This window comes from Indicator indicator, chromosome 11, assembly GCF_027791375.1.
Source record: "Indicator indicator isolate 239-I01 chromosome 11, UM_Iind_1.1, whole genome shotgun sequence".
Classification (NCBI taxonomy): Eukaryota; Metazoa; Chordata; class Aves; order Piciformes; family Indicatoridae; genus Indicator; species Indicator indicator.
In genome coordinates, this window is record NC_072020.1 from 34,306,232 (window position 1) to 34,319,976 (window position 13,745).

Sequence of the window (13,745 nt, forward strand, 5' to 3'; positions counted from 1 at the left end):
AACAGGCTACCTGTACTGCAGAAAGGCTTTGTCTTTACCAAAGAAACAGCCCAGAGAAGCACTGTCATATAAAACCGCCCCCCAAAGGCAGGGAAATACCGGTATGGTGGAAGAGGTGACATCTTGATGGATGAGATCAGCAGAGCAAGAGCATTTTATAGTTAGGTGCATGGAACACACTAACTAAAGAGCAGTTTATGTGAATATTATGGTAATGATGGTGACCTAAGTGGTGACAATTGCATAGAAGTTTTGATTACTCTATAACTAGGGGGAAAATTACTGTTCCTCAACTTCTGTTATAAAAAATACCAAAAAATACCTGTAGTCAGTTTACTTTATTTGTGCTGTACCAGAAAATTTTCATCCTACTAGAACTGAGTAAATTGGAGTTTGATTTTGGATTGTTTTGACCTGGCCACGCCCTGCAGTTTCATGCATCATTTGCTATGTCAAGAAAATGCAACAAACCTCAGATCTCTTTTTTTTGTGTCCTTCCACAGATCCTTAGAATTTGCACAAGATATACACCAGAACAAGACACCATGACCTTTTCAGATGGCCTTACCCTAAACCGAACTCAGATGCACAACGCGGGATTTGGCCCTCTGACCGATCTCGTGTTCACCTTTGCCAACCAGCTCCTGCCTTTGGAAATGGATGATACAGAAACAGGCCTCCTTAGTGCCATCTGCTTGATCTGTGGAGGTACCGTACAGCACGAGCTTGGATGCATTTGAAAAGGACAGACAATAACATCTTCTTTTATGTTTTACCTGGTTTGCTTTCCTGTACTAAAACATATATATGAAATGGGTACATGTAATGTTATTATTATGTGTGTTTTATAAATCACTTAAGACTAAAGGTTTGTTTCCCACTGGCAGTATTTATTTGGTTTATGATAGAGACATTTGTAAATGAATCAATTCTGTTATTTGCCTGATGAAGACTACAGGATACATCCTGCTGCGCTTTTCTGTAAGCAGTACCTAGGGATCTGCATGAATTATTTGCTTATGGCAAGGTGCCTGTTACGCAGCTTTTGCTCCTGCCTGTGCATACAGCAACATTCACGTGGAAGTCACTGGTCATAACTTTTGTTATGGAAAAAACAGATTACACTGAGCAGTGGCACTGATGACATGGTTTGGAGGGCCTGATTACATGTTGAAAGGGACACTGTCAGGTAAAATCATGGTCGTTTCCAAACTCCTCTGTAAATGTCTGTAACTTTAATCACCTAGTCTCTCTGCTCCTTTGCAAAATGGGGACCAGCAGTGGAAACATACTTTAGCGGGGCCATTGGCATGGTTTCACCCTGGAGTCAGTCTTTATGGACAGTGGCCCTTTAGTACCAAATCATTCCAATTCTATGTCCGTATAACCATATCCCATCAAAACCATCGCTAGGCTCTGTCATTAATGTGTGCTTGCCGTATCCTGGCCTATGGGTGACACTTATTGTCACTCAAGCTAGCACTGCCATCTGCTGATACCTGATGGTAACTCTTTATTTCAGTATGCATGCAAAAAATTACTTCTGTCACCTCAGTGACACGCAGAATTAATTCTGAATGTTGTTTACAGAGAGGTGTTTTCACTTTGGAGAGGGAGGTACAAGAGCAAACTGGTAATTCTGGACCACTCAAATGATAAACCTTTTCCAGTCACCAAATGAAAAGGAATCTCAGAAAGCTGTGGTTTGTCCTCTTCCTATAGAAGAGTGTGGGTCATAACTGGAGACAATGAAATTCATGGAATTCTAACAGAGAACATGAAGGAGCTTCTGTGATTTGGACTTGGTAAAAAAAAAATTAATAATTTTAAATCATGAGAGTGCTATGATCCTTTCCTACAGATCGCCAGGACCTTGAAGAACCAATGAAAGTGGATAAGCTTCAGGAACCATTGCTGGAAGCACTGAAAATTTATATCCGAAAGAGACGACCCAACAAGCCTCACATGTTCCCAAAGATCTTAATGAAAATCACAGATCTTCGTAGCATCAGTGCAAAAGGTAGAGTGTCTCCCAGTAAGTCAGCAGTAGGGACACTGTTACCTTTCAGAGAAAACTGGCCTAGAGACTTAGGTTGTTGTTTAATATTTCAAAGAAAGGTCCTTGTGACCTTTCTCTTCCCTTTTTTACGTTGTCATGTTTAAGTTGGTTCTGCTTTAAACATACACAGTGATACACTCTTCGTGCAACTTGAAGTGAAAATGATGTCTTGGGTAGAAGTGGATTAGCAACACGTTTGCATGAACACTTTGCTAGTCACTTTAAGATAAAGGCCTAAATTAAACCTTTGCTAATGTTCACAGGGGTGCGGGTTAATGTGGACTTGGTCTCACTAATGGCTTTCAAAGAAATGCAGCTTGTTTACAGACAGCAGAAAGCATGCATGCATCCAGAATTCCCCTAAGCTGTGGTCTGATGTACTGAAGACTTAGAACTGATTTTGATTCAGGATTTTGGAGATTCAGAACTTCTAATCCAGTCCAACCAGATTTACACATGGATCAGTTTTGCTTTTAACATTTCCTATAGTCTAGTGATTGGTTGGTAATGTGAAACTAACCGTCTAAGCACTGGCCCATGAACCCTCTAGAACACAGGTAGAGCTGAATGTTTTCATTTAATCAGAGGGTCCCTACTTAATGCTTTGTCCTTTGGCATGTACAGCCCGACAGGATAGACTGTGCAGCTCTTCTAAAACTAGCCATGGACAGTAAGCGGTGTGGCAGCTTGTGGCAGCTCTGTGCCACGCCTGTTCTGCTCTGTGCTGAGGCATCAAAGGTGGCTGTGCTCCTTTTGTTTGTGTACTCCCCTGTCTCCCCAAGACCCATTTTCAGGCTTGTCCAGCTGTTTCCTGGAAGCATGTTCACCTCCAGACTTTGGGGAGCTATGCTAGAGATGTACCAGCCTGAATACAGAGGCTGAAGTGCTGCATTTCTTATTTTTTTGTACAGTGGTTGATGCAGTTCCACTTTTTTACTGTGGTTACTCAGCTACAGATGTGCTACCTTTGATAGACAGCAAACACATGAGCTTGTATGTAGAGGTATCTGTGGTGCTACAGATTGGATTGATACTTCTGAAAACATTACTGATTTTATTTGACATGGGATTTGGTAAGAACTCAGGGAAAAGAGCCTAGCTGCTAAAACACTTGCATACACTTGTTTTACACTAAGCCCTGACCTGTCACACTTTGAACAATATGCAAGTTAAAAGATTATGTTACGGCTGCTTATAGAAAGCAGTGGCTTGACTGGTACCAAAAGAATAACTTTGAAGGGAAACACCAGAGCTGGAAGCAAAAGTATCCTAAAAAGCAACCACTTACCAGGTTATCTAAGCTTGCTGGTTACCCTCAAGTAAAGCAAGCTCCATTGAACTGAATCTGCAAAATAAACTTGCTGCAATACTGAGCTATGAAAATATTTAGGGGTTTTCATTTGCTTGTGACAAATCCACTTTCCTGCTTCTTTGCCAGAGCCCTCCAGCTCCTGTCTCTATGTCCAACGTACATACGATTCTTTCCATTCTGACCTAAGTGTTTACATTTAATTATATCATTAATGTTTTATAGTAGAACTAAATCATAGCAAAGGACCAGTGATGTCCTGGAGAGCTGGGTGTGTCCCGAGTTTCCTTTGAAAAGGTGTGCACTTTTTGGGGTATGTCCTCTCTGAAAGCAGTTACCAAAGCAAGCATGAACCAAAACGACTCTCTCCTTATGCCAGAGTTCCTTACACAATTGTATTCTTCTGTGGCTTTAGAAGCACTATAACAAAAGAATTAAGCATTTGTGGGACTGAAGCAGGAGACTGAGTTCTTGTAGCCCACTGGAACTTGACAAGACGTGAAAAATTACTGTGGCTCTGCCCTGGAATAACCACAGACACTTGGTACTGCAGCTGACCTACTCCGTATCAGGAGAAAGCAGGCATTTAATGTGGCCAGATTCAGTTCATCAGCACTGGACTAGATGGTTCTCGAAGAAGCTCTCAGCATAATTCTGCATTAATTTATTTCTAATTACAGTGCTTGTCACTTTGGTCTTAAAGTATTTGAGTTTTTTTAGTCTGCATTCACTTGGAAGGTTGCTTATTGCCTTTGTAGATGATTTTTGAAGCTCCTTGGCTCAAGCATGAACAAAAGTGCTCCGTTCCATGCTGGAGTTACCAGCATGGTGACAGTATGGTCTCTCCAGCATGTACATTGCAGCAACATGGATGAGCAGAATGTATGCATTGGTTCTCTCTTTTGGACTCTAGCTTCAATAACCAGACTATTTTCTTGTTAATTATTTTGACTCTTCTTGCCTTCCTCCATTTTTTACAAGCATTGATTCCTATTCCATTAGACTCAAGTTTTAAGATGCTTAGGAATCATATGCACTGTGTTAGACCACATACTTGAATGCTGAGGTTATAGCTACAAATCTGTTCAGCAGAGGTAAACAGCAGTGACATTTTCGTGTACCTCTGTGGTTAATTAGCACAAGAGAAGATGCTTGGAAACTACAGGAGGCAGCCTCGCAAAACCAGTCTCCCTTTGCCTGAAATTTGTTCTTTTATAAAACAATGGTTTGTTACATTCTGATTCTTACTTTACATAGTCTTCTATCTGGGCAAGAAATGTTCTGACTTGAGGATTAACTTCACCTATTTAACACAAATCAGCCAAAATTTTTGTCATTCTGAACTCTTTGCAGACCCAGTACAGACTTAAATCTGTAGATTCCAATTTATGAAGACATCTATGTGATCACAGTTTATTTTTTCAGTTTTTTTTTAATGCTGCTTTGGTTCCTGTTGTGAAAAGCAGCAGGTCATCCAATTTACTTGTAGAAAATCCTGCCTGACCAACCCAGTGGCTTTCTATGACAAAGCGACTATGGATAAGAGACAGTGGATAAGGGACCACCTATGGATGTGATCTATCTGGACTGCTGCAAGGCCGCTGACACAGTCCCCACAGCATCCTGCTCACCAAGATGGAAAGATGTGGTTTGCTGGGTAGACTGTTCAGTGGATAAGGAATTGGCTAGAGCACTTGTGTAAGTCCTGTTTCTTGTAGTGAATGACATAACTGTGTGTGCAAGACCAGATCCATTAAAATCACATACCCTGAAATGACTGCTGCTGATGCTAAACAAAGAAAAAATTGTAGGAATTGTACTAATGGAGGGGCGCTGTTTTCTTTTTAAAGGTGCAGAACGTGTCATTACATTGAAAATGGAAATCCCTGGATCGATGCCACCTCTTATTCAGGAAATGCTGGAGAACTCTGAAGGACATGAGCCACTGACACCAACCTCAAATGGAAAAGCTGCCGACCACAGTCCCAGTATCTCGCCTAGTTCAGTGGATAACAGCAGTGTCAGTCAATCACCTATGGTGCAATAAGACATTTTTCCAGCTACTTCAGACATTCCCAACATCTTATGTACAGGGATGAAAAGCAAGAAAAAAAACAAAACATTTTTACTGCTGCTTAGTTTCTGGACTTAGACATATATCTATATATGTATGTATATATATATATAGATAGATAGATAGATAAAAACTCAACGAGGACCAAGACATTTTCGTATGTATCGATATATACTCCTTGCTGTTTAAACTCTTAAAACTAGAAAATGCAAACTTTTGAAATCCTAAATCAGCCATTTCTTGCAAAAAAATAGTTAAGCTTCTGTTTTCTCCTCTGAACAGTCAAGACTGCATGGTGACAAGTCAGATGTCAAACTTAAATTCCAGTTACATTTCTGATGACTTTGTACATACAAATATATGGCTGTACTTTCTCTACTGGATGTTTGGTGCTTTCTTTTCATCTCTCATACCTAAACTGATCCAGACACCAACCATATGAAGTGGACTACTGTACACATCCAGAAAAGGAAGTTTAAAGGACCGTCTGATTTGGTTTGATATGACAAATTGTCTTTGATGCTCTCAAGTTGCATCACCTTGCTTGTAAAATGTATACAGAAAGTCACTGCACTAGCAGGAATTGGTATCAGCATTAACTGCCAGATCAGTTATTCAGATGTCATTTTTTCCACTGTCAATGTCACTTTAAAATTTAAAGAAGTGGTTTCTTACCTGGCTGGTGACCTAGCTACATTCTACAGCAATGATAGCCTCCAAGGCAGAAACACTTTCTAGTGTTACCGTGGTTTTGTTTACTTGTTCACAAGCCATTAGGGAAACTTCATGGGATGATAACCAGCAGGCTTATTTACAGCTCTTGGATTAGCAAGTCTGGGGTATTTCCCTTAGCACTGACTGCCAGGAAGTGGCAGGGTTACCCAGGCTTCCAGGCGCTAGGAAAGTACAGCTGAGACTGCTAGGAAAACAAGGAGAGAATCTGCCTTCTTGGTCTTGTTAAATCACCATGAAGCAGAGTGAAAACTGTGGTAGAATGGTTAACAGATTTAAAGTGTCAGTTTAGGTTTCATTTAAAGCACTAGTAGATTTTTTTTTATATATATTCTAGCAAGTCTGTGATGTACTTTCACTGGCTCTGTTTGTACATTGAGATTGTTTAACAATGCTTTCTATGTTCATATACTGTTTACCTTTTTTCCATGGAGTCTCCTGGCAAAGAATAAAATATATTTATTTTAAAAAACCTCTGTGTAGCAGTAGTCCCTGGGGTCCAACTGATACACACACACACACACACACAGAGTAGTTTTCCATTTTTTAATGTTTAAACTTCATTTGAAAAAGCAGGTTTGCTGTTTGCAACCTTGACAATTAAAATGTGCTTTAGCACAGCTGTCTAGAACATCTCTACAAGCCAGTCAGACAAATACACAACATTTCAATGAGTAAAAAAGAGCATAAAACTGTAGGTGTAAGAACAAAATGTTAAAATGCCTACACACAATAATAAAAAACATCCATTACATTATCACATAAAATAAGTCAAATGTACAAAAGTTTATGACAGAAGGGACAAAAGGACAACACAAGATTATTTGTTGGAAAACATCTGTGTGCTCTTTGGGCACTTAATTAAACATATCAAAATCATCATCTTCATCAGAATCTGCAAAATATTTAACTTCTTTTCTTGCCCGGCCTGTCCGTGGCTTTGGGGCAGTTTCAGAGGCAAAGCCTGATTGAAAGATTTCCACATCAGAATCCTGGTCAAAAGCAGCCTTCTTGAATTTCTTTAGGAAAGAAAAGACAAATCAGTTGTGATGCTGTGTATGTTTTCCCTTTTAATATTCAGACCTGAAGAAACCTCCTCTAATGTCTCATTTCTAAACACACCTAAATTCCCATTATCCTCTAGGTAACCTACAATAAGGACATTCACTTACTACGTAAAGCAAGTTCTTTCTACAAGGATCAAAAAGCATAGATTGCACTGACCTTGCTTGGCGTTGATTTAGGTGTTTTCTTCCCAGGGTTGTATTCACCTTCATTTTCTGAACTGGACGCTTTCCTTTTCTTTGCACCTCTACCTTTTCCTAGGTGAGAGAATACAATTTAATTTTGTTATCTTTGTGGGGTTTTGGGGGTTTTTGTTTGTTTGATTGCTTGGAATGTGTGTTTGTTTGTTGAGTTGGTTGGTTTGGGGGGGTTGCTACTTTTGTTTGTTTGTTTGTGTTTGTTTCAAGGTTTTTAAAATAAAACCCCAGAGTTCAGCAAACTGAACAAAACCCAGTGACATTACTGCAGCACGCCTACATGGTTAAGTTCAAATGTAGCTTAAAACTCAAGCTTCTTCACAACAGCAGTAAAATGCATAATGCTTTGTTTTCTTGGTTTTAAATATTTTGTATTTCTTCCAAAGTTAGCACTCACCCTAGCAATTCAAGCTTTCAGTTCTAGACCAATGACTTCTAGACTTCCGAGGTACTGCAAGTCCTCAGTCACCTTCAGCAGTAATTCACCTTTACTATTTAGTTTACTGCTAATCTCAACCATCAACATTGGCACATCCTTCACAGACTCCTCTGATAACACCCCTTAGGATGCTGTGTTGCGAGGACTCTGACAACTGATAACTGGGATACCAAAGAATGGGTTGAATAGGCCAGAGTCACTGCCTTCATGTTACTGTCTGGAAAAAAGCTGAGGTTAAAAAAAAAAAAAAAAAGCATCATCCAGCAGAGGGTGACCAGAAAAAGAGGAAGAGCCAGAGCTATTAAATACATTCCTAGCAGCAAAGGACAGTTCAGACATTGTTTGCCAAGAAAAAACGGTAGTTACACTATTTGTTACAGAAAAGGCTCATGGCTGAGCAAGCTACTAGTGATTAATTTACTAATAAATCAATGTGGCTCTAATTTTAGAAAGACACGTTCTGCTTCCTTATAAAAATGATTGTGAACCTGTGCTGCAGAGAACAGAGACCGGAGTCTCGAGCAGTACAGCACCATAACCTACCTTTAGGTGCTGCAGTCTTCTTTGGAATGCCAAATTCTGAATCTGAGTCAGAGTTTACAGTTTCCACCTTCTTGGCCTTGGGAGCTCTTTTAGGTTTCGGGGGTGCATCTAGTTTTGCTGTTAGAGATACTAAATACGTTAAATTCACATACCAGTTCTAAGTATTACATTTTATTAGATACTCTAATTACAGCATAAATGCAGATACTAGAACAAGATGAGTGGTTTCTACACCTGGTGAAAATACACTTCAGTATATGGAATAAACAGGTTTCTTTTGTCATACTTTGAGATGTATCAGTACGCTGGGCAAGCTCCAGGAGTTTTGATTAAATACTTTTTCATCTCTTTTGACTACAAAACAGGATACCAGTTAACTACAGCAACAAGAGCTGGGTACTTTAAACACATTTGGGTACATGACAGTGTTCATAGATACATCTTGCTGCTTGTGACATTTTTGCCTTAGCTGCAGTACAGCTGCAGGACAACCTTCCCCATGACGACTGCAGGGGTCTGACAGACAACGCATCTGACTGAGACAGCTTTCTGTCAATCTCAGTGAATGGGACCTTCCAAAAAAACCAGGAAGAGCACATACCTCTGGATTTCTTACAGAACTTCAATTCCTGCTACAACAAGTGCTGCCATCTTTCAAAGACATTGCTATGTTCACACAGTGGGTGGCAAGGGGTGATTACCATCAGGTAATGTGTTCTATATGGTTAACGAAGAGTCAGTCTTTTGCAAAAACCGCAGATCCACTACTGACCTTCACTCCATCAGCCACAAATGCCTCAAAGATGATGAGGCACATGTAAAAACACTCCAGATACCTGGAATGTGGACATTTGTGAGAGGTTTCATTTACGGTATCACTAGGGGAATGTGTTCAGACAAGAAGAAAGCGTCTCCACAAATTTTTGGCCCTGATGCCTTAAACTCCTACCCACTGGAAAGTCACTGCACAAGGACAGTAACGTCTTTCCATTTTTTGGTGAGACTACCCAGTGAGTAGTCCGAGTATTATGTCTTGATGACACAAAAATTAAAGCTGCTTTTGGCATCACATATAGGGGAAAAAATAGTGTTGGCTGTAGCAGCATTTCAGATAAGACTTGGGGAGGGAAGCAACAAGTAAGCTCCGTAGTCTTTTTGATCCTCTGTAGGGAACACCAGAGGTCAAAACATTTCATCTGAAACTGATCAAAGTCTGAAAAGCTGAAGCCATACCTACGCCTTTCATTTCTCCTCATTGAGAAGAGAATGTGGCTGCAGAGGTAGCAAGACATAACAAATGGTTCTTCAGATTCAGCCTTCTATGCTTACAAACCCAACCTCTTAAGTCACAGAAATTCAACCAGCTCTGGAACCTTTGTTTCACCACAAAATAGACACTCCCAGGGCAAGACTGATTGGATGGGATATTACAATACCAATAACTGTTACATGTGACAGAGCTCTGCTCTCCTAGAGATGGTTCTTGCCTGTTGATGGGAAGTGGTGAATTAATTCCTTGCTCTGTGTGTGGCTTTTGTTTTACCTATTAAACTGTCTGTATCTCAGCCATGACTCTCTCCCCCATCCCACCGGTGAGGGGGTGTGTGTGTTGTTGGAAGTGAGCAAGTGGCTGTGTGGTGCTTAGTTGCTAACAGGTTTTAAACCACAACACCTACTTAGGACATTCTTGGGGATTTCTCCTTTGCACTTGCTCTCCTTCCTTTTAAAGTTAGATCCATAATAGAAGACTATCTTCAACCCCAAGGTCATATTGTTTCACTTTTGCACTTACTCCCTGAGGGTAAAAACCTCCCATTACTTAAAACAATGAAAGGTTGAACACCAGTTCCGAATGTGAAAAGCATTAAGTTTTGACACTACAGTAGTCAGTCAAAAGAAAGAAATGAATACCATTACAGAGCTGGAGGAAGTTCACACCCTATATTGACTTTCACCAGCTCAAAATAAATGAATGCAGTTTCTGCTTTGAAGATGTGAACAGACAACGCAAAATAAACAGATTGGCTTACAGGACAATCCTATACGTACCCTTCTTAGCAGCTACTGTTTTACTTGGTATTTTCTCTGTTTGTTTTGGGGCAAAAGATGAGGAGAAAACAGGAGCAGAATCCTCTTCATCACTGTCCAATTTTGCTATATCTACAAACACAGATTATGATTCACTGCATGTTTTACATCATTAGTATTAATTGCGGTCAAAAGTTATCTCAAGGAAGTCCCTTCTGATACTACAGCTAAGACTATGGCTGTACTGTGACTTTCTTAGCTTTGCTCCTCTAAGGATCAGAACCTCCTTTCCCTTTCCCCTTTATAAATCTGGACATCCTTCTTCTGTAACTACTGTGTGAAGCTTGTGTATACCACAAACTCCTCAATATATATTCCGTAACAGTTGAAAACAAGCTCACCATCATCTGTCTTCTGAGAGTAAGAGGGAAAAGAGAAGATGTTCCCAAAATCTTGGTTTTTCTTGTCCTGAGACATTTTCCTACTTCCAAATGGGAAAAGAAAATGATGAGTTGCATTAACTACATGTTAAAATATGTGGACTATCCATATGAAATTAAATTTCTGGGTTAGCATGACACAGCTTTTCTAGCAGTTCTGTATCTGCTTGCAGCATTCAAACCCCTAAAATTGCCATTCAGTCATGAACTTCAGGCACTTAAAATAACCAGAATCATCTTTTCTTTTTACAGTTCTGTATACTAGAATGGCACAAGATGGAACAGGGAGAATCTCATAAAATGCAGTTGGACAAATGGTATCAGTGACAGTGGTAAGCCATGTTTACCTCTGCATAGGTCAGCTGCACAGCTGATGTAACAACCTTAGACACCTGTCTATCTTGTATGCTTTAACTCCTCTCCAGAAGTGTATAAGCTTTATTTTACATGGTATATGTAGAGTATTAACAGGATGATGTTTCTCAGTTTGGGTCAGAGACTTATGCATGCAAAAAAATATTAGTAAAATACTGCTGAGTTACAATACTTACTCTGGAGATAGTTTTGATTTGGCTGGGGAGAAGTCATATTCATCTTTTTCTAAACTGTCTGAGGGAACAAACTCATCTTCTCTGTCATTTGTAACTGGAGAAGCTTTTACTTTGAGCTCATCCAAATCATTATTATTGTTGGCATCATCATCATCCTCGGCATCATCTTCTTCTTCTGAGAAGTCAAAAGTATACTTGGGCCTCTCAGCTAAAAAAAACCCCAAACATATACATTTCAAGATAGCTGTTTATGTTAATACACAAATAAACTAAAGCGGAAGTCACTAACCAATCCTTGCCTCAGAAATCACAAGACAAAGACAAAAAAACTTGTTTGAGCCTGAAAGAACAAAGGGACATAAAATGTTACCAACCATCTAATACCACTTGTGCCTTGCTCATGTACCTTCATCTAATGGCATTATAGAGACATCACTGCATGAGTGCTTTTAAGGAATGCAAATCCTTCACTTCAATTGAAGTTTTCTTGGATCTATCATTAGAACATTCTTCCTAATCAAGTGCTTGAAAAATTGATAAACTATTTTCCAGATAAACCTATTTTCTTAAATAAACAAATATTTGTGTCTTTTCCAAACTTTTAGTCTCTGATATTTTTTCTTTTCATGCTCTATTCAGAAGTTTTATGATAAATTTATACTAGCCATTTGGGCCTTATTTGGCATTATAATAGGCTTTGCTGTTTGTAATAGCATTCTCTTGTCTATCTCTTGTTGTAATTCACTTGTTTGGCAAGTAATTTCTATTCCATAGTTTAGAAGAAGGGAAAAGCTTTCTGGACCAAGTTAGAAAATCTTTCATTTCCACTCTTAAGTTCCTGATCTTGACATTAAGTGTTTGCACACAGTGAAGAAAGCATAATGCAAGCTAGCTGTAGAAGAGAAAGTCTTAAAGGAAGGTTATGGTCAAAGGAAAATACAGTTCTGGAGTTGAAACTTTCAGTTATAATGTACAATTCATGGAAGGCTGATTACCTGCAGCTCTCCTAAGCAGAGAATCTCTTGGAATAATCACAGGTTCATTCTCTTCTAAATCACTTTCGGACTTGGATTCATCATCTGACCATGGGTTTCGTTTCTTTACTTTCTTTGCACTGGGTTTTGTAGATGATGGTGTTCTTCTTACCCTAGTACCTGGCAAGTTAAAGCATTTACTACAGTCAGAGTAAGACAGTATTTTCATCTTTTCTAATCATTAATGATGCATAAATTTAGCATAAATTTTTATCTTTAAAAGTTCTACTTTAAGTACTTAGATTTTCTTCTCCTTCCTGAAGAAAAATTTAATGTGACAAAATGATTTCACAAGACCCTGACCTGCTGCTGCCAAGCAAATCTATTTTATGACTGAAAAACATAAAAGTCTCTAATGTGAAGTTATAGCTCCTCTGAAATCAAGTCTCCATGTTTTCAAAAGCTGCTGGGGTTTTCCATTAAAAGAACCATCAGTTTTCCATTAACATGGTCTGGAACAGTTACTGAAAAATTCAATTAACATGGGAAGCACAGGATACCCTACTGAGGGGGAACAATGAAGTCAGTCAGTTGCAGGGCAAGCTTAGGTCAAGCTGGGCTCTGGCTCAGCATTGGCTAGGGTGTATATAGATGACACAGTCAGAACTGTACTCAGTTAATCTATTTAGGTTGGATAAACCCCATAATAACTAAAACCAGATCTTATCTCAGAAGAACTATTTATGCAACCATTTGTTATCCTATTTTTTTTTAAGCCCCTTATGCTTAAACCCTCTCTTCTATCTTTAGCTTTCTTTTTTGTTGCCACCTCACAATTACTATGCATTGTTCAAGCATCAGCAATACATTCCTACTAACAGAGGGAAAAAGTGAAGTGAGTGTAGATACCAGTTAGTCTGCCAAGCCATAAGATGTGTGGCTTCTTAGAAGTCATAATGATTATGTCAACATGTCCAGTTATTTAACTAGGTTTTACTTGGACTGAAGCTGAATGTCATGCCCTTCAACATCAGAGAGCATGCCAACTAGAAATTTCAGTTTGCACAGAATTTGTCTGTAAAAATAATCCAGTTTTCTACTCACAAATGCAAAGATTTAACCCCTCTTTGCAAAATGAATGTAGGAAATGTAAAAAACACCATCCCTAGAAAAGCAGCTTACGTAACAGGAATTTCAACAGAGGACTTTCAAATGTTTCCACACATCTCTTCAGGGAAGAAAATCAGATCAAATAACTCATTATTGTGGTATATTCCCCAGTCTCTGTTAAAAATTAAAACCGGGCATTAAAAAATACATGTAATGCCCAATTA

At 39.1% G+C, this 13,745-nt stretch overlaps 2 protein-coding genes across 5 annotated transcripts in view; one reads left to right on the plus strand and one right to left on the minus strand.

Annotated features, from left to right (window-relative positions):
• The window catches only part of RARB (retinoic acid receptor beta), a 207,983-nt gene extending 202,568 nt beyond the window's left edge, over nt 1-5,415 (plus strand). For 3 of the 4 annotated variants that reach the window (XM_054385226.1, XM_054385227.1, XM_054385228.1), the window contains 3 exons: nt 504-708; nt 1,862-2,020; nt 5,219-5,415. In XM_054385226.1, coding sequence (XP_054241201.1) covers nt 504-708; nt 1,862-2,020; nt 5,219-5,415 — 561 coding nt within the window. The remainder of the gene's footprint in view (nt 1-503; nt 709-1,861; nt 2,021-5,218) is intronic. The other variant, XM_054385229.1, reaches the window with a different exon arrangement.
• A 1,323-nt stretch (nt 5,416-6,738) lies between these two features.
• TOP2B (DNA topoisomerase II beta) overlaps nt 6,739-13,745 on the minus strand; it is a 61,203-nt gene continuing 54,196 nt past the window's right edge. Inside the window, exons 30-36 of the mRNA XM_054384846.1 lie at nt 12,433-12,591; nt 11,438-11,645; nt 10,848-10,927; nt 10,468-10,578; nt 8,419-8,535; nt 7,399-7,496; nt 6,739-7,193 (exon numbers count right to left, since the gene is read on the minus strand). Of these exons, the coding sequence (XP_054240821.1) occupies nt 7,032-7,193; nt 7,399-7,496; nt 8,419-8,535; nt 10,468-10,578; nt 10,848-10,927; nt 11,438-11,645; nt 12,433-12,591 (935 nt within the window). The 3' untranslated portion in view covers nt 6,739-7,031. The remainder of the gene's footprint in view (nt 7,194-7,398; nt 7,497-8,418; nt 8,536-10,467; nt 10,579-10,847; nt 10,928-11,437; nt 11,646-12,432; nt 12,592-13,745) is intronic.